The sequence below is a fragment of the Podarcis filfolensis genome (assembly GCF_964270895.1).
Source record: "Podarcis filfolensis genome assembly, chromosome: 7".
Taxonomy (NCBI): domain Eukaryota; kingdom Metazoa; phylum Chordata; class Lepidosauria; order Squamata; family Lacertidae; genus Podarcis; species Podarcis filfolensis.
The window spans coordinates 27,696,430-27,721,716 of record NC_139603.1 but is presented as its reverse complement, the minus strand read 5'-3'; the positions used below and the strand labels follow the sequence as shown (position 1 = coordinate 27,721,716).

The 25,287-nt window shown below is 45.7% G+C and overlaps 2 protein-coding genes and 1 long non-coding RNA gene across 7 annotated transcripts in view; 1 reads left to right on the top strand and 2 right to left on the bottom strand.

Moving 5' to 3' along the window:
- Window positions 1-8,034, top strand: part of LYRM4 (LYR motif containing 4) — a 60,690-nt gene extending 52,656 nt beyond the window's left edge. Inside the window, exon 3 of the mRNA XM_083624136.1 lies at window positions 7,698-8,034. Within this exon, the coding sequence (XP_083480262.1) occupies window positions 7,698-7,760 (63 nt within the window). The 3' untranslated portion in view covers window positions 7,761-8,034. The remainder of the gene's footprint in view (window positions 1-7,697) is intronic.
- Window positions 8,035-9,213: 1,179 nt separating this feature from the next.
- LOC310767216 lies at window positions 9,214-25,271 on the bottom strand. 5 transcript variants are annotated; one of them, XR_014550753.1, is made up of 5 exons: window positions 25,104-25,137; window positions 23,688-23,785; window positions 22,101-22,254; window positions 21,119-21,206; window positions 18,739-18,865 (listed from the first exon to the last, which is right to left on the bottom strand). It is a non-coding gene; the product is annotated as an uncharacterized lncRNA (long non-coding RNA). The 5 variants fall into 5 exon arrangements; XR_014550755.1 differs by lacking the exons at window positions 18,739-18,865; window positions 25,104-25,137 and adding an exon at window positions 9,214-11,463 and having other exon boundaries at window positions 23,688-24,196; XR_014550751.1 differs by lacking the exons at window positions 23,688-23,785; window positions 25,104-25,137 and adding an exon at window positions 25,207-25,271.
- Window positions 11,788-17,512, bottom strand: PPP1R3G (protein phosphatase 1 regulatory subunit 3G). The gene has a single exon (XM_083624054.1). The coding sequence runs from the start codon at window positions 17,084-17,086 to the stop codon at window positions 16,088-16,090; it is 999 nt and encodes a 332-aa protein (XP_083480180.1). The 5' UTR covers window positions 17,087-17,512; the 3' UTR covers window positions 11,788-16,087.
- Window positions 25,272-25,287: the final 16 nt, after the last annotated feature.

Genomic DNA, 25,287 nt, shown 5'->3' with positions numbered 1-25,287 from the left:
GGACAGCGGGGAGACGCGCTGCGCCTCCCAGCTGTCCCCGGAGCTTGCGGGGCAGGCAGCGGGGAGAAGCGCTCTTCTCCCCGCCGCCCGCCTTGAGATCAGGTCCGGGGACAGCGGGGAGACGCGCTGCGCCTCCCCGCTGTCCCCGGAGCTTGCAGGGCAGGCAGCGGGGAGAAGCGCTCTTCTCCCCGCCACCCGCCTTCAGATCAGGTCCGGGAACAGCGGGGAGATGCGCTGCGCCTCCCAGCTGTCCCCAGAGCTTGCGGGGCAGGCAGCGGGGAGAAGCGCTCTTCTCCCCGCCGCCCGCCTTCAGACCAGGTCCGGGGACAGCGGGGAGACGCGCTGCACCTCCCCTCTGTCCCCGGAGTTTGCGGGGCTGGCGGGGTCTCCCCGCCATCAGCCTCCAAACCACTTCGGGAGACAGCGGGATGGCGGCGTTCCGCCTCCCTCTGTCCCCCGACCTTGTGGGGCTGGCGCTGGGGCTCTCCCCTCTCACTCTCCAGGCTTCAGCGAAAGCCTGCATTCGCCCCATAGGACGCACACACATTTCCCCTTCATTTTTGGAGGGGAAAAGGTGCGTCCTATAGGGCGAAAAATACGGTAGCACAGAAATTGATGAGGGGTTGGCTGAACGTGTAAGCCAAATGTTTTGTTTGAGGCAGTAACAGGTGGCGTTATTCCTCTCTGTGGTGCTGCACTGGATAGTTCAGTTGACTGGAGCGTGGTGCTGATAACGCCAAGGTTGCAGGTTCAATCCCAGTATGGGAGAGCTGCATATTCCTGCATTGCAGAGGGTTCAACTAGATGATCCTCAGGGACCCTTCCAACTCCAGAATTCTATGATTCTGTGTTTAACCAGATTGCAGTCATCAACTGATGAGCAATATATATGTGAATCAGCCTAAATATTTCAGGGCCAACTCTATGAGGCAACAGAGTAGAGTGATCTGTTTTGGCATGCTGGGAGTGAGAGATCATATAGATGAAGCCAGGAATTTGGTGTTTGAATGCTGCAGAGTGAGCCCTAGTGATAGGGCAGGGGGAGCATTTGGGCTCCACTTCAGGCAGTAGAATATCTTAATCTGGGTCAAAGGGCCACAAAACAGAGCACTACAAGAATAAATGATCTGTATAAACAATTGTAGGCCCATATTTCTAACATTACACAACTACAGATTGGTTCCACACCGCCACCTCCAAACCCTAAAGGCACTTGATTAAATTAGTGGTTGAAACATTACATCCAGGAGTTTGACAAGCCTTATCAGGAACCTCAGCTGGTTCCTTCAGCCACCTCCTCTCTGATTCTGTTTTGCCATGGCTGTTAACATTGTAATTGAGAAACCAGAAACACCCCAAATATTCAAAAATTGGCCCTAGAGAAGCCATCAATTAACTTGCAAGGAAATACGACAAAGGGAGTGAAAACCAATAAAAGAGTAGCACAGAAACAAAGCCATTGACTGACTTTGAATGGTTGCCAAAGAGAAGTTCTGTACTTTTTAAAACGGCAGAGCTCAGGGTCCACCATGCACTGTCTGGTTCTCTGTAGCAATCAAAGCAACAAACTCATTTCTGTATCATTATATGCCCATGGACAGACATTTTATAAAATCAAATCTGAAACTGGGATTGTTGTTGTTTTTACAACTGCTCATTCAATCAGATGATCCAGATTATACTTCAGAATTATTTTGGACCTCCCTTCTCTTGGAATAAAATTAGCTATGTGTCCCATCATGCTCACAAATCATGTTTGCATAAGCCTGCATAAATGTTTTGGGTTATTAGTTGGAAGCAACAGCCTCATTTTGCAAATAACAAAATGTGCAGGATTTTGGAGAGGGGTATTAGGATGATAGAGGAATTCTGGAGAGGGAGTTTAGGGAGGATAAAGGCATCAAGTTTGGCTCGCTCTAATTAGGCCAAAATCAGTAAACCAGAAATTCAGCAGTTGCTGTGCTTGGATCTGCCAAGTCCCAGCTTCTGCCAATGTTAAATGTTGGAACAACTTTTCATCGTGTTTTCATTTCAATCGGCATGGAGGAGGGGAGTTCATAAAATTGACACCAAAAAGTATATGAGGGATGGACTTAGGCAACTAAATACATTAAGCACTCTGATTCTAGAGAAGCAGCAGTCAGCTCTCCAGCGGCTATGATCTTGAAGACTTTCCCCCCATTTTTGGTTTTTCCATTTGTTTCTATGGAAACGCTGAGACGGAAGAGACGGCCTGCCAGGAAAAGTAAAGTTGGAACCCTTGTAAAAATACAAAAAACATCCTCTTGCTAGGGAAGCAGAAATTAGCATTTGCCATTCTCCTTGCCAACAACACCTACAAGAGTTGGGGTCCAAAAGGCCTGCAGGGATTCCCACCCCCCCCCATTAGTAAAGTGCTGTGAACACAAAGACAAGAGACCTGCCAAAACTGGAACTGCAATCCATCACTCTTCTCTTTAAAAGGAAGCAGGCCACTTAGGGCCGATTTAAACTCTCATCAGAATCCAGTGGTAAAAGCTTTTCCTGGACCGTGTTCTTTTAGGTTGCAATGTTTGACTGCTACCCTATGCTTGTATATTTATTGTTTAAATTTATATCCTGCTTTTCCACGTCTCCATGCTCAAGGCAGCTAACCGCATTGTATGCAACACAAATCTGAATCAGTATATAGGGCAAACAAGTTTAAAAACCAAAACCAAAAAGAGTTCAGTTCCATGTAATTGTCTAAATAAAAAGGTCTCCATCTGTTGCCAGAAGACCATCAGAGAGTGGGGCTAAATAGGCCCTCCTAGGAAGGGAGTGCTTTTGAATTATGGTGCTGGAGGAGACACTTGAGAGTCCCATGGACTGCAAGAAGATCAAACCTATCCATTCTTAAGGAAATCAGCCCTGAGTGCTCACTGGAAGGACAGATCCTGGAGCTGAGGCTCCAATACTTTGGCCACTTCATGAGAAGAGAAGACTCCCTGGAAAAGATGTTAGGAAAGATGGAGGACACAAGGAGAAGGGGACGACAGAGGACAAGATGGTTGGATGGTGTTCTCGAAGCTACCAGCATGAGTTTGACCAAATTGCGGGAGGCAGTGGAAGACAGGAGTGCCTGGCGTGCTCTGGTCCATGGGGTCACGAAGAGTCGGACACGACTAAACGACTAAACAACAACAAAGGAAGGGAGTACCAGAGCTCAAGCAAAGCCACTCAAATGACCCTGCCAGTCACACTTCAAATGTTACTGGAACTGTGGGAAAGGTGCCCTCCAAAGACCTTAAAATACAGGCACAGTTTGCATGCAAGGAGACAAAAACTAGCAGACAATGGAGAAAGCTGATCTGAACTCATCTCCATGACATGCTAGCTTTCTGTTTGCAGGGAGGACTCTTCTCCCCCTCCCCCACTGCCACACAACCACACACCCTGTCCTGCTTGGATATTGGGTATCATTCATCCACCACCTACAGCTCCTAATTCTACAGTCCATCTGTATAAAACTCTTTTACCATCTGATTCTGTTAACTGTGTAAAGCCATCTTTTGTGCAAATCTTGCTCGGTTACTATTATTCACCATTTTTATTTACTAAAAGAATTGCATGTGAATGTACAGTTCCATAGTCATCATCCCATTGGGGGGAAATGTGTTTGTATGCAACTTGCATAGATCTTAAGACAACAAATTACAATCTCCATTCTGAATAACAGAATGGGGCTGAATAAATGAATTGGGGTGGGACCATGTGCATGATCACTTATGCCATTGAGAGAACTGAGAGCGCTTTCTGCTACGTTTACATTGGAAAGCTTAGTAGTAAAGTAAATGGTAAAAGGTGCTGGGCTGACATTAGATGAAAATCCTCTCTCCACAGCTGTCAGCAAAAAGAATGATTACATTTGGTCATACCCTTCCCTGGCTGAATACACAGCTGATCAGCTGAGCTGGGTTTTATTTGGTTTATTATTCTTACAAATTCTACAGTTACCTGAACATCTGATCTATTGGCTCTCCATTCTGGCAGTGCACTTGGGAGAGAATGTAGTGTTCCCTTGCCTACATTGGGCAATCCAGCATTCCTGCTTTTGGCTAGCCGCACAAAACCCCCAGCATAAACAAAGAAAATGGTTAACAAGCACAGGTAGTGATGCCCCCACTTTTTCTGGGTCCTCTAGAGGCTTGCCAGTGCAGATGTACATGCAGCTGGCCTTAATTGCTATGTTCAAAAGATTATGCTCTGCAAATATTAGACGAGAAGCAGATTCAGGTGTTTGCCCGTGTTTTCGTGAGCAGTCAGCTCAGTTTATGAGTGCCTTTTTGCTCCGCTTCTGTGCGTGAGGCTCTTCCCACATGCACACAATGTGGTAATGTAATGCACTGCACAACAGGCTGCAGTTGTGTGTTGTGCTGCTGCTCAGTGGGGAAAGTTCCCTGCAGGTTTTGCTTTATTTGTTCTTTGAAACGGGGGGGGGGGGTGGAGAGCCTCTGGCCCACCAAGCTCTCATATCCTGCCCCTAGCCCTCTCACCTAAGAGAGGATGTGGCTAGAATAATCACCTGTAATGTGCCTGTTTTCTCTCTTTTTAAAAAAGAAACCTCACAAGTCAAGTACATGGAAGATAGCATTTTCTCATACCACACTATCTGCAGTCTAAAGTGGCATAGTCAGCTTAGAGGAATATTGTCAGGAGCAGGTCAGTAATAAATCACATGGTGTCAGTGAAGTTAACTCTTTATTCAAGGAAGCAAGGTCAGCTCAGATGGCCATGCCTAGTGAGCATAGCAACTCATCCCAGCAGGTCTTGCCCCAATGAGGCAGTTGCGAGGACTGAAGGTCCCCACCACTCTCTAAAACTCCTCCTTCCCCGGGTCCTTCCACAGGAACCTGAGGCTCCTTCGTCTTGCCTCTCTTTGCTCCACCCTCTTCATTCCTCTTTGTGTTGGGAGGAGCTGGTCACAGCAGGAGGAGGAGACCCCTTGGCTTCTTCACCAGCCTGACTCATCTCTGCCTCTTGGCCCACCTCCTCTCCAGCCGCTTGTTCTGGACTGCTCTCTGCCACACTCTTCCTGCTCTCTAAACCCTGTTACCGCTTTGGCTTCTGACATCTCCCCCTCCCAGTCTTCTCCCTCTGACCGCTCATTGTCGTCCCACCACCAAACCCTGGGCTCTGAGCCTTTTTCCATTGGACGTTCAGCTGGTGCCTCCCACCACTTCTCGGTATCCAGCCACTTCATGATAAATATGTATTCAGAACTTTGCGGGGGGGGGGGGGGAACCATTTATTTATTTATTTATTTATTTATTTATTTATTTATTTATTTATGAATGAGAAGAGAGCTTGAGATTTGTGCAAGTTTGTTTATTTTTGTATTTATATCCCACTTTTTTCTCCAATGAGCTCAAGGTGATCTACATGGCTCTCTCCCTCCCCAATTAATCCCCCACAACTCTGTGATGTAGGTTGGGTTGAGAGACACTGGCCGGCCCAAGGTCATCCAATGAGCTTTATGGCGGGGGGTGGGATTTGAACCCTGGCCTCAGGTCTCAATACCCTGGTCCTTCTCCACTGCTCCTCTAAGCAATAGAGATGACAGCAGTCAGAAGAACAACTATAGCAGTTATTTTAAGTAATAGCACTGCACTAAAGTCATTGAGAAAGTGGCAAGGAACCGTGGGAAAATGCAGCACAGGAGAACTTTGGATTCTCCTTTTGAAGAGATCAATTAAACAATGCAGCTAAACAGTACAGTTGTACCTCGGAAGTCAAACGGAATCTGTTCTGGAAGTCCGTTCAACTTCCAAAATGTTCAGAAACCAAGGCATGGCTTCCAATTGGCTGCAGGAAGCTCCCGCAGCCAATCGGAAGCAACATCAGATGTTCAGGTTCCAAAGAACGTTCGCAAACCGGAATGTTTGCGACATTCTGGGTTTGTGACATTCGGAAGCCAAAACGTTAGACTCGCAAGGTGTTTCAGAACCAAGGTACAGCTGTATTTGAAATGGTATGAGGCACTTGCTGCCATGAGACCAAAAAAGAGAGACTTTGATAAGGATGCAGCAGAAGCACAAATAGATGCAGAAGAACTCATAATATAATTCAAGTGGAGGTGCTTTTTCTTTAAGAATCAGCACTGAGCTGCAGGCCTTGATCTCTCATTCTGAATAATTACTGTGTTTTTAAAGAGCCAAATCTTTGTCACATTTATTTTAAAAAATACAGTGCATTAGTGGAGTGTAATAATTTCGCTGCAGAAATAATTACTAGCTATTATGGTATTGTTTGACAGATGCTGCATTCAATTTAAATACAAGCATCTAGGATTTGACAATCAATTTCTTGTTATGAAGCTAAATGACTTCTGTATAGGCATGTTAGCAACAAACATTATTTTTTTGCCTGCTGGTGTAATTCATAGGCTGCTGTTGGCATTTCTGGGGACTAAAGGAGCAGAATGCTTCCTTGCAGAGAAAACCAGTCTTGCCTTAACAATGGGCTGTAACTCTTCCCTTGTGATGAATAGCCCAGTCCAAAACCCAATCGTTTTATTGTGCATCTTGGGCCAGGTCAGTCACTCTGCAAAAATAGGATTCCCAAGGAGACAGCCCCATTGAAAAGATGCCTCATAAAAGCCACTAGACTTTGAAAACTAGCTCGTGGTTGATTTGTGTTAGTAGCCTTCTTCAAGCATTCTTCTTCAGCGCTGAGACATTGAGGGAGGGGTGAGCTGTGGGGCTGAGCGAGCCAGCTCTGTGTCCTTGTCCCTCCCCATCCTCCTTGACCTCAGCAAGTTGGAGGATTAAACTTCTGAAGGAGGAAAGAGACTCCCGTAAATGAAGGCTCCCTGCAATTCTTAGAACCCAAGTTTTCCAGGGTTCTAAAGCACAGGGAACCTCCAACAGTACAGGTGGCTCCCCTAACAAGTTCATCCCCGAATTCAAAGCAAGTAATAGAAATTTGATAAAGGGGGGAAGCTAGCACCGTGCCCCCCTTGTGTGTTTTAACACCAAAGATTGCCTGAATGTGTTATTTTGGGGGTGGGGAGTTGTGTAGCCATATTTATATATTCGAAATTTTGTGCAAGGGCTTTGAAGTGGAGGGGGAGCGTTGACCTGTGTGAGCTGAGCATGTGAGCTGAGCAATGAGCAGGAAGGTATGAAGGGAGCTTGTAAGTTTAGCAGAATCCTTGCATTTTCAGGGTTCTAAGCACAAGGCAGCAAGCACTAAATTCACGTCCAAACCCCCTTTCTACATTTCTGCTCAGTGCAGGATGGTTGGGGATGGAGATGAGCCAGAAGGCACAGCACCCCATCTTCGGTTTAAACTCCCCTGTATTCTTTTTAACATGTGAACAGGGGCTCTGTTTGCATATTAATGTGTGAAACATACACAACATTAATTGCTCTGCTGCTGCTGAGCTGGTGTGATAGTGACAAGTGTGGTTACTAGAAAAGCCCCTCAACGATGAAGTATACAAGGAAGTCTCTCTTTTTCTGCCTAACCTATTTTACCGAGTTGTGATGCCAAAACAACAGGGAAGCAGCTTCCACATCAGTAAACATTAAGTATGATTTGTGCTTTTGCTAGGCTGTTTTAGACTAAACACAACACAGATGATCATCTTGTGCTTATACTTTGTGCTTCCATCATTCCCTTCTTGTAAGAAAAACTGTGTGGGAAAAGTTACAACGCTTGTTTTATTTTATTTTTAGGTCACCATTGGTCAACTTTATTCAACGGAGAAGTTAATTATCGAATGCCCACAGAATGTCTGATAGTGGATGAACTCTTCTTTGCCTGTAGGAGTGGCGGATCAGCCTCAGTATTCTGGAACACGCACAGATTTTTACTTGAACATATAGTATTCTCTATGTATATTTGAGCTGTCTTGTTTCTCCACGTTGTTCACTAAGTCTTAACATAAGCTGTCCAGAATTTTTCATAGTGTGCTTTCAATATGCCAGTAAGATGATAACAATGTGTTGCCATGTCTGAGTGTCACTATTTGCTTATATCAAGTTTTCTTGCCAATAAAATTCCATAAACTGAGGTTTGCTTGCTTCTGCTACTCAAGTTAATGTCTTTTCACCTAGCTCAGAAACTGGTAAATGAATATTTATTGCAACTTGGGGAATTCAGTGTAGAATTTGTGACAATCTCAAAACCAGGTGTGGGAACTTGAGACCCTCCTTGTGTTGCTGAACTACAACTCCCCAAATCTCTGGCCATTGGCCATGCTTGCCAGAGCTGAGGGCAGCTGTCCTTCAGCAACATCTGTTCCCCACTCCTGTTCCAAACCATTTCAAGAGACCTTATTTCAGAAAATGCAGTTAAGACTGCAGTCCTAGATCAATTTTTACTAAGTTCATGCACTGCAGGCAGTTTGGACTTTGCTTAAGCATTTCAAAATTCCATGGGGGCTTAATCTACTTAAACATCATCATCTGAAGAGCTATGAAATTTACAACTTAAAAGGATTGCTTTCCGGCACCTGAGCAATGGAGTGCTGTGTTTTCCAGAGGCTACAAATATACAGGTATTCACTTGGTATGCCATATCACAGCAGTGGCAAGGGCAGTTTGGCCCACAAGGCTCCCCCTCCCTCCCAAGTTGCACCAGGTCAACAATGGGGCAGGTAAACATGCAGCTCCCTGCCAAAAGTGTAGTTTGTAGGCACCACTAGTCAGCTGATCACTGATACTTGCAAATTCCTGCGCCTTTGTTCTGTTTGATTTCAAACCACACACATAAAAGAAAACACTTCCCTCGACATCAGGGTGATGTCAGATGAATTGACAGGTGGGTCCTATGCACACAATCCCTGCTACTGCAGCTGTGTGGCATTCTCATACAAAACTGAACATGTACAGTGCCAAAAGAAAATAGTGACACCAGCATGAAAACAGTGATGAGGCAGAGGCCTGGCCAATGGGATACAGCCCACATATTACCTAGTGTTTTAAAAAAATCGAACCTAAAGGTACATCTAGCCTTAACAGTATGCCTCCCAAAAGTTAAGCCAGTGCTTCGGAGAAGGTTACAAGCATGGTGAGAATAACCATTTGGTTGTCACCTTGTGAACTCCATGACCATAGACTTTAAAAAAAAAAAAACAGACACCATTGGACCTTGTGAAAATATACTGTGTTATGTATTATAAGTAGCGCTCTCACTTCAGCTGGGGATCTAGAAGCTGCACAAGATTATGAAACAACCACTAGAAGCAAGTTTGACTGTAGCACCGCATTCAGCCCTTATTCTTCAATGAAGCATTCAAGTGCATTGTTTTTAATCAATGCTTCGCCCTCCTTCCCCAAGCTCTTGGATCATCATACTAGTTGACACCAGAAATTTGGTTTCTTTATAGACATATAAGGAAGAGATTTTCCCCCCCCAGCCCCCTGTTTACAGCAACAAGAAATGTTCCAGTTTGTTCATCAATTGATAAGCACTGTACAAAGGTAGTGGCGAGGGGATGGGAGAAGGGAAGGAGTTGCTTCGAACATATTGCTGATCCTATCAGCCTCCTTATCGAGTCCGAATCTCTGCTGAAATGTCAGGCACCAAAATTAGGCTATTTGCTATTTCAAAGGTCAAAAGAACGCAACAATTTTCTGAAACTTACAAAAACATCCAGGCTTTTTACTAGCAAACATGATTAACAATCTGCTACATCTGTAGACACCAGATTGCTCCCTTGCGCTTGAGAGTCCAATCAAAAAAAGGCATGGAGAGCCTTTAAGAAAGCAGGTTAAACCTCATAGGCCATGTCCACAATTGCTAGATTTATGGGAATGTTCCAAAGAATTTCTGATCCACCAACCGTGCTTGGCACAATACCCAGGGCTAAGTAAACCTGCGTGTGTACTGCACTTGGCATGCATTCATGGCCACCAAGCTGCATTCAATAGGTTTCGTCTTGTGTCATACAGACCTATACTAATTACAGAGGCTCGAGTTCCTACAGCGTGGCTACCAGCATTCAGCCAGACGGATCTCGTGACACAGAATTAGCCATGCTTCTAAAGGAATTACAAAAAACAAAGGCTTCTTAACTATTGCACCTAAGCAGCTCCACCATGCAAGTTACATGACTCCTCTACAAAGCAGGCATCGCAGAACCTCCTCCAGACAAGCGTAATTGCAGTTTCCAGGCAGGCACACGTAGGGCAGCTTAGGGAAGAGTGACAAAGCCAGCTCGTATATTATTGTGTCTACCGTTCATCAGACAGAATGGATTTACCTGAAGAAGGTGATGTTCTGCAAGTTAATGGTATCCTAGAAGCCTTCCTTGAAGGCTGCAGGGCTGTCTTAAGCATATGCGGTCCCAGGGTGCAAAGATCTGCCCGGCGCCCCGCCTCCCCCCCCCCCAAGTTGCCCAGTCCCAGGCGCGCAGGAGGGCGGAGCCGGCCGGCCGCCTCAGTGCCTTGCTGGCCCCTTAACTCACAGCACAGAGCCACCCACAACAGAAGAGCCCACCACAGCGCTCTGACCGATGGGCGGGCTCTTCCTCGGACTCGATTCTCGGCCTGTTGCCCCTGAGAGCCCAGCACCCGGGAGCCCCGCACCCCTAGCACCTATAGGCAAGACGGCCCTGGAAGGCTGATATCCGAACGCAACCACCAATAGTTTGCTTGTACGAGTAGTGCGATCAATGGTTTCAATCAACTGAACATCATTCCTACATGCTTACTTGGGCAGATGGAGATTCTACATAAGCCAGAAGATCCCATGTTCCACCCCAAACTAAGATGTTTAGCATCCATTTTTATTTCTCTTCCTTCTTACCATATGCTGCTGACATTGTGATAATGGCGAGTGGCACAGAAAGCCACACCAGAAACGCATAAAAAGCCGTAAGTCGATTTACACAGTCCTAACTATATTCAGCAGTTTTGCCTGTCACTTTCATACACATGGCCAAGATCAGATTACAATTGATGTGCAAATTGCACTCAACCTTAAGCGTTGTAAAATAAACAAATCTAGTTGTTTAAAATAGAAGCAACCCTGCACCTAAAGGCGAACACTAAAGCTAATTTATAATGCTTTTCACTTGCCTCTTCATTCCTACTGCTATCACCATTTTCAGCTTAACCTCTACTTTGACATGATACCATGACAGAAAATTAATAGTTTCTGGGTAAACGCCTGGCATGTCTCTCTAGTTTTGCATTTTCTTTTGTTTTTGATAAATGAAGGCACTTCCCTGAAGGCACTTTTAGCTTCAGGACATCTGCAGGACACACACTTATATGGTGCCTCTTACTTCAAATAAAATTTTAACCAGCTGCAGTATCTTTTAGAACCCAGTTTTAATATACAATATTTGTTTTGGCTTAATACACATTTTCCTTTTCTTTCTTATTTTAATCCAGATGGCTGCAGAACCTCTTATTGTTTCCAGACCTGGTACGCACTAGCAAAGTTGAGAGTAAGCTCTGCTAGCACTCAAAATGCAGACATCTGGAACTGTACCTGCCAAAAAAAAGGAAAACATTAAAGGAGTAAACATTTAAGAGTTAACTTCTTTTAAAATGGCATCTCCAAATTTCAGAAGAGTCAAAGAGCCTGAGATGTACTTTTAGGAACTAGACAGTATGCTTGGGAAATTTGGCAAACTCAGGCATAGAGAAGGGGCAGAAGTTTATTGGTCACATTATTTCATTCTGTGTCTCAACATCTGTTAACACCGAAGTCCTAACTTAAGAAAATAAGAACCAACCATCTTGGGTAAAAGCAAATGAAAGCAAACAAAACCTTTGCTTAATTTGAGTCCCATTTAAAAGAAACATCTAAGGCTGCCAACCCAATAAGCCTTTTATTGAACAAAGGGTTGTGGTGCTTGAAAATCTCCTCTCCTCTCCTCTACAATCTGGTTATGTTTGTACAGCAGTTATGGGATAGATATACACACAAGAAAGATTACACTGAAGACAAAAATTGATGTAGTCATATGTAGCAGACAAACAACCTCATTAACTCACAGGAAAAGGCATTTTTATTCATCAAGGTTTACAATTCTTGCTTATTAAAGCAACCGAGAGAATTCCTCCAGCACGTCTAACAGAAACAAAAAAACTCACCCACCCAACTCACCCTTCCCCATATTCCTCTAAAGGCACTAAAAACAGAAGCATATTTGACATTCCTCTGGAAGGAGAGGGTGATCATTTACACGCAGAATGCAATCCATATTTAGAATACTGTGCACAATTCCAGATATCTCCGGGCCCTCGGTCTCCTCTGAATGCTGTTCCAACAAGATTATTCACAGCAAATACAGGAGGAACTCTACAGTGTGCAAAACCAGTTCTTACCAGTTTTGGCCAGAATAGCATGCTAGAGATTTGCTCCTTGCTTGCTGCGAATGATCTTGTTCAAGACAGTTTTCAGTTCTGACATATCGGCTAACAGCTCTGTTCATTCCCTCTGAATATCTCAGGCAAGAACTACCGGTAGTTTCTCCCCCCCCCCCCCAATAGTTTATGGAAATAAACCTTGGGGGGCAGAGGAAAAGGCACCCTAGGTCACCAGAGCTGGCAAGAAGTCAAAGGCTACCTAATTTTACATTTCTAAAAGTGCTTAGTCAAGCCCTGTGGGGTTTTAAAAAAAGGTATCACATTTCCTAAACAAAACACTCAGCTATGTCTTCCACTGGCTCTCAGGTATACAAAAAAATTATCCCATGGGAAAATATATATATTCTCCCCCATCCCCCACGACCTAGCATCTTTACCACTTAAGGTGGTAGGAGCGTCAAAGTTTATGCTGACCCCATTATGACTCACTGCGGGCTCTTTGGCATGGTATCAGTTTTTTATCCAAGGAAAAGGAACGTGTGGTGTTCAGGAGAATTTGTGCACTCGTGCTTGCTTATTCATTGCTACGTTTAATTTAATACATTTTGGAAACTAGTTTTAAAAGAAAAATAGAAACCCCACAGGATTTCTCTGCATCTGCAATATAGTAAAAAAAAAGTGACCAGAACAAGTTCTTCCAAAATGTTGAGAAAACTGCTACTCTAGCTGGAGAAAAGCAGTATTTTTCGAAGTACACTGAAAGGCAGTGTTGCTCTTGGCATGTACACAGAGACACCCTATACTTCTGTCCCACTGCCCTGCAACTGGAAGGCTTCAACTACATTTTAACTTTTGTCCCCAACAGTTATCAACTGCAGAGTCCAAGGTTACAGTAGGAGTCACAGTCAGCTTCTCCGTTTAAAAAATAAAAAATGAAGGGGGAAGAGCAGCCATTTAACACTTTAAACACATCATAAAATTTCCAAACAAGAATCCAAATTATTATTTTGTAAAGTTATATTAAGCCCAGGAGGATTATGTTCTGCGTAACTGGTGCACCAAGAAGCAGCTAGGGCAATGGTTCTCAATCAACTAAGTACTGTGGGCCGCCTGTTTTTCAAAAGCCAAGCCATGGACCCCTTACTTTTGAAAATTTTGATACCTCTGTGATAGGTTTTGTTATGTGAATGGTGCGACAAACCACACCCTAGGTGGGTGGTTAAGTGGACCTCTTGGGGTCCACAGGCCACCAATTGCGTACCACTGAGCTAAGGAATTATCAACTGCTACATACACAACAGGGAAGAGCAGTGTCGCGGGAATAAAACTTAATTAGGGACAAGCTTCTGAAAACACACTGCATGTGTGGCGCTTGGGAGCCATGCCTGGGCAAGACCTTTAGACTGATGTGTGCACACCACAAACCCCATGTTCATTACAATGCTAAGTGTCCCTTAATCTCCTAGAGATACATTCCTAAAGCAACCTTTAAGGTGATGCTTCATTATATAAGTTGTGGTTGCACAGTGCTGCAACTGGACAAAGTGAGGCATATATAAACCCAAACATGGCTCTGCAAAGTTTACCCCTGCTCACATCTCCCTTCACCTTGGAGGGTATGCCAGTCTACTGCATTCATACAAACCCATACAGGATCCCTCAAGGTACAACACGGCAGATGTTTCATACTACTGACCTACTGAGTCACCTTACTTGAGAAGAGAATGCTAAGGTTGACACCCTTATGAAGGGTGAAGAATAGTACAAATATCGGAAATGGTGCCAGCAATATTTTCCCCAAATCCTAGGCAGAAAAGAGCCTACCATTCCAAGTTTTAGAAAGTGACTACTGTAAGAAAGAGCATGCTAAGAAATGAGTTTGCCCTTGAAAGGCAAATCAATTAATTGTCACTTTTAGTCATTAGAGCATTTTATCATGACTGGAGAGGAGACCTTAATACAATTTGACTGCTAGACAGGCTTCTAAAGGTGCTATTCAGCGGCCACTTTAGTTAATAGTAGTCCCAAAGACACCAATTAAGTGGTCATCAAGTTGTTCCTGTTTTAGCAGCTAATTTCCCAGAATGATTGCTCCTACTAAACACTTCACAGCCTGAGTTGTAGCAAGGCTGCAGCTAGCTTTTGTGTTTGTTGGGGCTTTATTTAACCATTTAGGGTTGCAAAAGTGCATTAAGTTTCAAAGTAAGAAGCCCTTCAAAGGACTCAACCAAGTTACAGAGATGGGACATCCAGAGGAAGAGGATCACACATGAAAGTTGCTTGCTCTCTCAGCAGCTATTGCCACAGGTATGTCATCTCAAGAGAAGCTTCAGGAATACTGAGTGGGTTTGCATTTTTAAAGCACCTAGTAGTCAATCTGCACACACCAAGGATGATGATCCACACAACAGCTATGCAGTAGTCCAGCTAAGGATTATTATTATTTAATCCTGCTTGCCTTCCTCACTACCAGCTAGATACATGCAGCTGCCGCCACCACATGCATGCATCAACTTTTGCAAAACCCTGACGTGTGTGTCCACAGTTTGCAAAAACCTCAATTCTGTGTGTTGGCAGCGGCTACAATCCAGCCAGAAGCAGGGAGCAAACATAAGCGGGATTGGATACAAAGGAAGGCGGGCCTCCAGAACTTCCAATAGTTGTGGAGAAGGATGAATTTCAGCAGGAAAACCCAAACCTGCCGAAATTCCCTCTTCTACACAGCTACAGCAAGTTCTGGAGCTCTGACTTCATTTTCATTTGGTCACAGAACTCTTAACACCTTTCGTAAAGGGCTATTACATCCCAGTGTGGATTTTCTAGTAGACAGACATTTCACACCTTCTTAGACCTTGAAAGCCCACATGTGATGATGTGCTTTAAGTGATAATTTGTTAACATGCTATGTGACTGGAACCAAGACTAAAATCACCAGTGCAAGCAAAAACAACAAACAAGTAGCCACAAAAGTTCCCTTTTTCAAAAACAGACCAAAAAAAAACCCCTCTTCGTCAAGCCCCTGGCCAATATCTGTTAAGATTTCTGCCAAAAGGTCCTCAGCTGTGTTACAAAAATAAGAGCACATTATCCCTTTGGTGGAAGACAAAGTGCGTCTAGTTTATTAGTGTAAAGAAAAGGCTCGGTATTCAAGTTGTAACAGGGAAGTACTCAGCTGTGCATGTGTATTTTGAACAGCTCTGTTTGCTTGGTTCTCAGAGAGACTTCTGTAATTCAATTGCATCCTTCTTGGCTTTCACAGGTCATTTCCTGTACAAGAATAACGGAAGGCACAGGTCAGAAATGGTCCCCCACCCCACCTCTTGCAAGCTTCCAGAAACTCCACTCTCTGGCTCGAGGGGCATACTTCCCTCCACAAAAAAGGGATGTTTCACAGCATCAGTCACTCCCCCAGTTATAGACACCAGGTCATATCAGTGTTTGCCTGGAGCAGAAAGCAGTTAACATTCAGGTTGCTGCTTTGTCCTTCTCTCTCCCATTGTCAGGCCCTGATTTCCACATTTCCTTCTCACTTGACGCCCTACAAGGCTTCTCCTTTGCTCCAACTTGAACTAGGCTGGCTGCAGCGAGGCTAAGGTAAGTGCAAAGGCACAGTTGGCCACCCCGATCCGCTTTCCAAAGGATTGGGGTGGAAGGCACAAAGGCAAGGTGATGGCAGTTCCTGGATGTCGCGGGGCTCGGAAGGCTGTAAAGCACGCGGTGCGAGGCAAAGCACAGCTGGCTTCTTGCTCCGAGCTTCTCTGGCAACCGAGGAAAGCAAGCTGACGGGCGCCTCGTCGGTGTCAATAAAAGGGAGGCGCGGATTTTTCCGGGCTGCTCAGGGTGTAATTGGCCCCGCCGTTGTTATCCCAGTACTCGCCCTGCTGGCTGCGGTAGCAGATGGCGAAATGCACGGCCGTGCCCTCTTGCAGACCGGGCGGGAGGCACAGGGTGAACTGGTAGCGCTCGACGGGGCTGCAGGGCTCCGGGGGGTCCGCGGGCGGCGGGGGCAGCGGCGCCGCGGGGGTGTCCAAGAAGGAGAGCCACTCGTTGAACGTGTAGCGCACCGTCACTTCTTTGGGGCCCGGGCAGCTGAGCACCCTCACCACGCCGCGCACGTCTGTGGGGGCCCCGGCCAGAGCCGTGCCCGTAGCCTCCTCCAGGCACACGCGCTGGCCCTGCAGCCGCCCGGGCCCGTCGGGCGGCGGCGCCAACTCGAGCGCCTGAGGCAAGTGCAGCGGGCGCAAGGCCGGCGCGGCGCAAGCGCCCAGGCCCGCCAGGGCGGCGCTGAACTCCTCGAAGTCCTTCTGGCGCATGGGGAAGCTCTGCAGGCGGGACAGGACGGCGGGCGGCACCTGCGGCTCCTCGGCGGCGCTGAAGTGCTTCACGCTGGCCAGGCACAAGCCCAGCGAGTCGGCAAACTGCACCCGCTTCTTGCACTTGGTGCAGCAGTTGCCGCTGCCGCCCCCCGACGCCGACGCCCCCCCTCCGTCCTCGTCCTGGTCGCCGTCACTGTCCCCCTCGAGGCGGCCCCGCGGGAAGAGCCGCGCGGCCGCCAGCGTCGGGCTGGCGGGCAGGGAGAGCGAGCGCCCGTGGCGGCGGCGCAACTCCAGAAGCGCCTCGTCGGGAAGCTCCTTCTTCTTCTCCCCCGCGCAGTCCCGCTCGACGGCGCCGCCGCCGCCTCCTCCCGCCTCCGCGCTGCCCGACGCTCGCCATGGCGCAGCCGAGGCGACCTCCTCAGCCGCCGGGCGCTCGCCGAAGGAAGCTAGCAAGCCCAGCACCGCGGGACCCCTGCTCTCCATAGCATGACGCCGACGCGGCGCCTCGCTCGCTCTCGGCCGAGTCCGGGGCTTCCGCCCTCTCTGCTTAAGTTTCCATCCGAGCGGCGGCCGTCGGGGGGTCCGGTCCGCTTTCCAAGCAGGGTCGTTTTGTCGCAGTTGCGAGGCTGCTCGCGAAAGCCCGTGGCGCGCTGGGCGAAGGGGGCGCGCCCCCTTTTCCCTGCCTCCTGCGCTCCCTCCCTACCCTCGGGGAAGTGTGGGGCGGGGCGGGACCTCCCACAGGAACCAGTCAGGAAAGACATTCGCCACAGGCTACAAAGCACGTAGCTGTTTCTCTCGCAGTCTCGGGCGGGGGAGCGTGCCTAACCCTTTCCTCGGGGTGTGTATGCGGCGGGGGCGGGGGGTGAGAAGTAAAAGGGGGAAGCGCCCCTTCGAATCCGGACTTGAAGGAGTCCTAGAATGCTTTGGGCTTGCAGGAGGCTTGGCCCCGCCACGCCCACCGGGAGTTCCCCCTCCTCATAAGTGGCGTTGCCGAGCAGTAGTAAGACTCCGTTTGGGCTGCTCCCTGGCGCAGGGAGGAAATGAAATGTCAGAGGCAGCCCTCTCTTCGCCACAGGAAGCTGTTCCTGAGGCAGCTCCCCCTTTTTCCTTCCTCTCCTGCTTTTGGCAACTTCGATGGATAATGCCCAGGGGAAAGCTGCAACTATTTCAGTCAGTGCCTTAGAAATGGTACCACTACAATCCTAACTTAAGTACTGTACAGAGTTGAAGACTCTATGTAAAGCAAGACGCGCTGAGCTCAAATGTATCTAAAAGTCATTATCTCAGGCCCAGAAAGCTTTCTTTCCCCCTGCCTTCCTTTGGTGCAGCTGGTCAAGCAGAGAAGCTTAACTTAGCTGCTTGTTGATCTGCAGGCGATTGCGATTAAATGATGGGCATCTTTCAGAGTCACAGGATTTGTAGATTGTCTTCATGGCCACCCAGTTTGTAAATGATATTCTATTGCTGGAGTGCATGCCCTATTATGGCTAGACATGCTTGAATGAATTGTTCCTCAATGGTGACCATATACTTTAACTCAGATTCCTGCATTGTGGGAGGTTGGACTGTATGGCCCCTTCCAACTCTACCACTCTGAGTCTCTGTTAGGAAGTGTGGAAGTATGTGTTATCCTCAGACTCACTGTATTTTTACTTCACATATGCGGGCCAAAGTTTGTCTCTGAAAAACAGCATTGAGCTAAACCCTGGCGCAAATTAAACCACATGCCAAACTAAGCCTCATGCTGTTATCTAGAATCAGGGCTGTAATCAGAGGCACACTTTGGTGTTTGAAACTAATAATGGGATATAGTGAAACTAAACTGAAATATAGCACAGGTTTAGCATTTCCATATTATTTGCAAACAATATTGGAGCAGGGAAAAAAAGAACTTAAATCAAAATCACAGCTATCTGAGGTCTATCTAGGCATTATTGCATGCACATTCACTCTATTAAGTTTGCAGCTGGCTTACTCCAGGGAAGTGTGCCTCACAGTGCTTTGGCTTTATGTGAATTTTGTGTCAAGAAGCCAGACAAAATAGAGGACATGCTACACCTGCGGGAAATTCCCTCCTTTGAACAACTAATAAAGGTGAAGAAGTCCTTTCCTTTAAAAAAACACATGCAACTAGAATCTTTAAAAAGCATTTACTACACACAGATACATCCTGTGATAGGCTACTACTCATCCTCCAAAATGGAATTTGGTTCAGAAGTGAACTCCGGAGTATGTTACTTGAGACCAGCCCAATCCACCAATCTGTAGGGGGGTGTTAGTTTTAAAGATGTTTCAGTAAATACATGCTACAAAATTAAATCCCTCCAACACAGTAACAAATTGCACACACTCAAGTAGGACAAGATGGTTTCAACAATGGAGTGCATTGTTCAGTAGCCAGCCATGTGTATGTGGTGGATGCCAGACCATATTGTTTTCATTTGAGAAAGTTAGAAATGGATGCCATACTTCAAAAAAGTCATCAGCATCCTGAGAACTGCTCAGTGCCTTTACCTGTCTGTTAACTGTTGCTGTTAAGGGTAGCAACATGAATGCAAATTGTTTTATAGCCCAGACATAGGCTGGTGAGCTGTCAAAGTACTAGCTAGCTTGCACATGTACAAGCAGCGGCACAGTGGAGGCCATCTTTGCTGCAGCGCAAGATCATGCAGCCCCCATAATTCAAAACATACTGCTTTAAGTTCTCTGAATTTTTGCTTTAGTTCACTTTTACTGATGCTGCTTTATGCACTGAGAACTCCACTGCCCAGATGTTTTGTACCAATATAAATGAGAACAGAGTACAGCTTAGAGATCTTTAATTAAATCATAAACGGCAAAATCCTTTGGCAACTAAATTGCCAGTATGAACACTGAAAACCTGAGTATTGCTCTGAGCGTGCAGCCAGAAATTGGATAATTATTTTTCAATCACCTGGGACTACACTGCCATGCTTAATCAAACCTAAATGGAATAAAAGTCAGACTGCCCATTTCATTTCCTTCCCAGCAAATTACAGCATATAGTTTACTTTTAAGTCAGCTAATTTGGAAGGATGGCTGGCAAAGAAGAAAAATGTACAATTACACTTCTATCTTGATTACCCACTGCATAGGTAGGTATTAAAAAAAAAAACACCCTAATATTAATGTTGTCACTTTTATATTGTATAGTCTTTCTTTATAAAGATAATAGCCCCGCAAAATCAATAAATGAGAACACAGCTTGGAGAAGAGAGGGCTAACACAAAGCAAATGAAAAGAAATTAATTATAGGTGGTCAGAGGGGAATAAAATAGCAATAGAAAATAACTGCTATATGTAGCAGTTGAAAGAGATGAAGCCCTGAGCATACATCAGACAAAGCCTACATGTTAGATATGCCCCTGAAACCAGTTTGGCACCTGCCTAGTGTGTGCCCTTTCAACTGCCCCCACCCTTACAGTTCCTTAAAAAAATGCCAAGGAAATGAAGAAGCTGGAGCAGCTGGAAGCTGGTACTTTGCATTCCATGGGATGGCAAGAGAGTGAAAGCTGTGCTAAAAGATGATAAAGAGATTGCAGAGAATCTAAATGAATGATTTGCATCTGCTTCACAGCAGAAGATATAGGGCAGATCCCACTGCCTGCATTGACATTGCTAAATTACAGCAAACGCGGGTGGCACTGTGCGTTAAACCACAGAGCCTAGGACTTGCCGATCAGAAGTTCGGCGGTTTGAATCCCCACAATGGGGCGAGCTCCCGTTGCTCGGTCCCTGCTCCTGCCCACCTAGCAGTTCGAAAGCACATCCAAGTGCAAGTAGATAAATAGGTACCGCTCCGGCGGGAAGGTAAACGGCATTTCCATACGCTGCTCTGGTTCGCCAGAAGCGGCTTAGTCATGCTGGCCACATGACCCGGAAGCTGTACGCCGGCTCCCTCGGCCAATAAAGCAAGATGAGCGCCGCAACCCCAGAGTCAGTCACAACTGGACCTAATGGTCAGGGGTCCCTTTACCTTTATATGACACTAGTAAATGGTCTTGGAGTTTCTAAGGCTGTAGCATTGCTAAAACTAAATGAGATCATAGAAATTCCTAGTATAGAATCATAGAATTGAAGAGTTGGGAGGGAAGAAAAGGATAATCAAGTCCAACCCTCTGCAATGTAGGAATCTTTTGCACTACATGGGGCTTGAACCCACAACCCTGAAATTAAGAGTCATTACTTAGATATATGTACCTTCATTACTTCTGGAATATATGGCTGCTAGAATGTAATATAACTACACCATGTACTTCAGGCTTTTATATCAACAACTGTTTGAATGTAACACATAGGTTTCATTTTACCGAAGTAATTGTATGAAAATAATTAGAAGCACAAATGCTTGGAATACTAATATAGCACTCCAAAATGGTACAGTGAAAAATAAAGCATTTAAAGTATAGGAATAAATTTTATATAATTAGATTTTAATTATGCCCTTAATTGCAACAGATTAGTCAGAATGCATGAAAATTAAAATTACATTACCCTTTAATTCAGTTTTCTGCTCTGTGCTGCAATCTGATATACTTCTTAGTATTCAAGCAGTAAGAAAGCCGTAAGAATGTGCCCGTGGCTGAAAAATACACAGAGGAAGCACTTGGCATATATAACAATGTTAGTAAGTAAATAGAATCCTTTCAAAATCATTTTAGGCAATAGCCTTCCCTTATGCTGAGGCTCCAGTCTACATTGGCTACTGTTACTGATGTTAGTCACAGAGGAGGAAACAGACAATATTGATTTGGACAGGGCCACAGCACAGGGGAAAGGCTTACACATACATACACCATGGTATTATTATTATTAATATACTGCTATACCCTGGCCACAATCCAAATCAGGATTTTCTGTTGCAGTTTTTGTTATAAAGTTCAATGAGTGCCTTTTGTTTAATTATCAAACTATCTCACAGCCAACATAAACTACCAGTACTTCACATGGTTGTTGTGGGACTAAATGAGACAAAAATCCTAACACATTTCATACGTATAGAGGACAATCCTAAGGCAAGATCCACCAGGAGGAGGAGCTTAGGCTGCAGTAGATCTCTGTCTCAGCTGACTGATTCCCAACTCAGCTTGGTCATGTGACCTAGCAACCCAACACACAACATTTTTAAAGGCTTGTTTTCCGTTTGCCAGGCTTAGGCAGAACAGCAGCTCTACTGCTGAATAGCATTTGGATCTGGTGTAACTTTATGCTAGCTTAATTTACACCAGCTTGCTTTACACCAGATTCTTGTGCACAGAATTGCTCCCACAAAGTGTTATATAAATGCCAATAGTTACAGCTTATTTATTTTTACCCTATATTTCCTATAACCTTTGTTGAGATGTTCCATGAAAAATATTATTCCCTTTTGTTGTCACATATGAAAATATGTGCAACAGTTACTTGGTAACTCCTGCCTCAACCAGTATCCACAAACATTAAGTATAATGTTCTTCTGCTGTTAAGATGCAATTACCTGGAACACTTTGCTTTTCTCTCCTGAGAGAACATGTCTTAGTCGCGTATAAAAGAGACATTGATTGGAGATGTAACTTCAGAAGAAAGAGCTGAGTAAATACTGGCAGGCAGGCAAATCATCGATTTGTCACGTTCTTGTGCTTCAGCGTCTTCTAAAATGATCAGAGTGGCATAATCTTATTTTACTCCAACAGCCCCATGTTAGGCTTATGTGATCCAAAGAGGTTAACGAATAGGGTTTTAACTTGCTTCCAGTTTCGAAAGTTGCCCTATGCCCATTGGCTGTCTTTCCTAAGTATTATTCTCTCCCCTTAGCAAACTCATGACTGAACAGAATCCAGCACTTGCACATTGCCAAGACTACTTTTGGTCTAACGTGTATGTAAAACAATATGCTAGGTGCTGTACGGAACAAAATGGTGCATTTATTGTGCAGGGGACTTAAGTTTCAATAGGCTGGACAACGATTTACAGGGGAAGGGAGCGCTGCAGTCGTACAGTAAGAAAGGTCCCCAAGTCACATTTGAACAGAAATAGCCGTGTTTCCATCTGTGTTATAAGAGGCCCAAGATATACACACACACCTAGGCATGATGCACATAGCAGCACCCATGAGGTAAAGGTAAAGGGACCCCTGACCATTAGGTCCAGTCGTGATCGACTGGTTGCACGCTCATCTCGCTCTATAGGCCGAGGGAGCCGGCGTTTGTCTGCAGACAGCTTCCAGGTCATGTGGCCAGCATGACTAAGCTGCTTCTGGCGAACCAGAGCAGCACACGGAAACACCGTTTACCTTCCCACCGGAGCGGTCCCTATTTATCTACTTGCACTTTGACGTGCTTTCGAACTGCTAGGTTGGCAGGAGCAGGGACCGAGCAACGGGAGCTCACCCCGACACGGGGATTTGAACTGCCGAGGATTTGAACCGCCGACCTTCGGATTGGCAAGTCCTAGGTTCTGTGGTTTAACCCACAGCGCCACCCGCGTCCCCTACCCATGAGGTAGGTGGATGGAAATACAGTGGTGCCTCGCAAGACGGAAAGAATCCGTTCGGCGAGTCTCTTCGTCTAGCGGTTTTTTCGTCTTGCGAAGCAAGCCCATTGACGGATTAGCGGCTTTTAGCGGCTTTTAGCGGCTTAGCGGATAAGCAGCTTAGCGGCTTAGAAAAAGGGGGGGTTGAAGGAAAAAAACCCCGCAGGAACTCGTAAGACATTTTCGTCTTGCGAAGCAAGCCCATAGGAGATTCGTTTTGCAAAGCACCTCCAAAACGGAAAACTCTTTCGTCTAGCGAGTTTTCCGTCTTGCGAGGCATTCGTCTTGCGGGGCACCACTGTACTGTAATTTGAAATGCAACCCTAGGCACCAGATCGACACATGCAGGGATATTATAAAGCTGATGAGTGCTGAAGTTCTAACATGGGATGAATAAGTTCCAGCCGCTCAGCCCTGCTCCATTTCCTCAGTGGACCTGGGAAGGAGCTGTTGCCTGGCAACCGCTTCCAGAAAAGAAAGGCTGCTACCATCAATGCATCAACCAGCTAAGGGACCAGCTGAAAACCTGCCTTTTTGTAGCTGCAATACTGACCTGTGTATTGGGAAACCCAACAGAATATTGGCATGGCGTACCATTTTGTTATTATGTTTCATCATCATCATTAATTAAATTTATATGCCACCCTTCACCTGAAGAACATAAAAATACAACATGAGAACACAAAATGCATGCGGATACGAGAATAAAACAAAACCAATAACCCCTTCCAACAAACTGGCCATATAATGAACTTTCAATGCAAGCCAGCTAAAAGTTTCGGAGATGTGGGCACTCCTATTAGCTCTGAAAAATTCCCATATGGTCAGCTTTCCAGATTCTGGGCCCTTTTTAATGGCGTTTTCACCACAAATGAGTGCACTCTTGTAATTTTCAGCCTTTTATTCAAATGTAACTCCGTTCAGCTCAAGACCCCTGAGCCTTATTGTGCATAGGGCAAAGCGCAAATAAATGCCCTGAAAGGTTATATCATCACTATGAGGTCATTAGAGAAAAAAAGTTTCATTTTCAGTTGTGTTCTTTTCGCATTGCGACTTCCCCTGAGTCAGCTACAGTCACACTGTATATTATAATATACAGTGTATATATTATATTAAAAAACGAAGATCATGGCCACTGGTCCCATCACCTCCTGGCAAATAGAAGGAGAAGAAATGGAGGCAGTGAGAGATTTTACTTTCTTGGGTTCCATGATCACTGCAGATGGTGACAGCAGCCACGAAATTAAGAGACGCCTGCTTCTTGGGAGGAAAGCAATGACCAACCTAGACAGCATCTTAAAAAGTAGAGACATCACCTTGCCAACAAAGGTCCGTATAGTAAAAGCTATGGTTTTCCCAGTAGTGATGTATGGAAGTGAGAGCTGGACCATAAAGAAGGCTGATTGTCGAAGAATTGATGCTTTTGAATTATGGTGCTGGAGGAGACTCTTGAGAGTCCCATGGACTGCAAGAAGATCAAACCTTTCCATTCTGAAGGAAATCAGCCCTGAGTGCTCACTGGAAGGACAGATCCTGAAGCTCAGGCTCCAATACTTTGGCCACCTCATGAGAAGAGAAGACTCCCTGGAAAAGACCCTGATGTTGGGAAAGATGGAGGGCACAAGGAGAAGGGGACGACAGAGGACGAGATGGTTGGATAGTGTCTTCGAAGCTACAAACATGAGTCTGACTAAACTGCGGGAGGCAGTGGAAGACAGGAGTGCCTGGCGTGCTCTGGTCCATGGGGTCACGAAGAGTCGGACACGACTAAACGACTAAACAACAACAAAATATTATAATATACACTGTATATTATAAAATGATATAATATATTTTTGATTAATTAATGAATGAATTTGTGTTTTCACGAGTCCCATGATTCACTCTGAAGGGCTTTTATTTCTTTCCTCAGCACCCAGCCGCTTCCCTCTCTCAACCGTCCCTCAAACCAAAATCAAGCGCGGGCAACCTTTGTAAAGCGACGGCGATAGCGCTTCCTTAACAGCGAGCGCGCATGCGCGTACCTCCTCCCCTCCGCCCCTTTTTCCCAACCCACAGACCGCCTCCCTTACGAACGAGTGACGTCTTATGCCCCGCCTTCCTTTTATTGGCCGGCTTCAGCTTCCTCGGCGCGCGCGCGGCCGCTTGGAAAG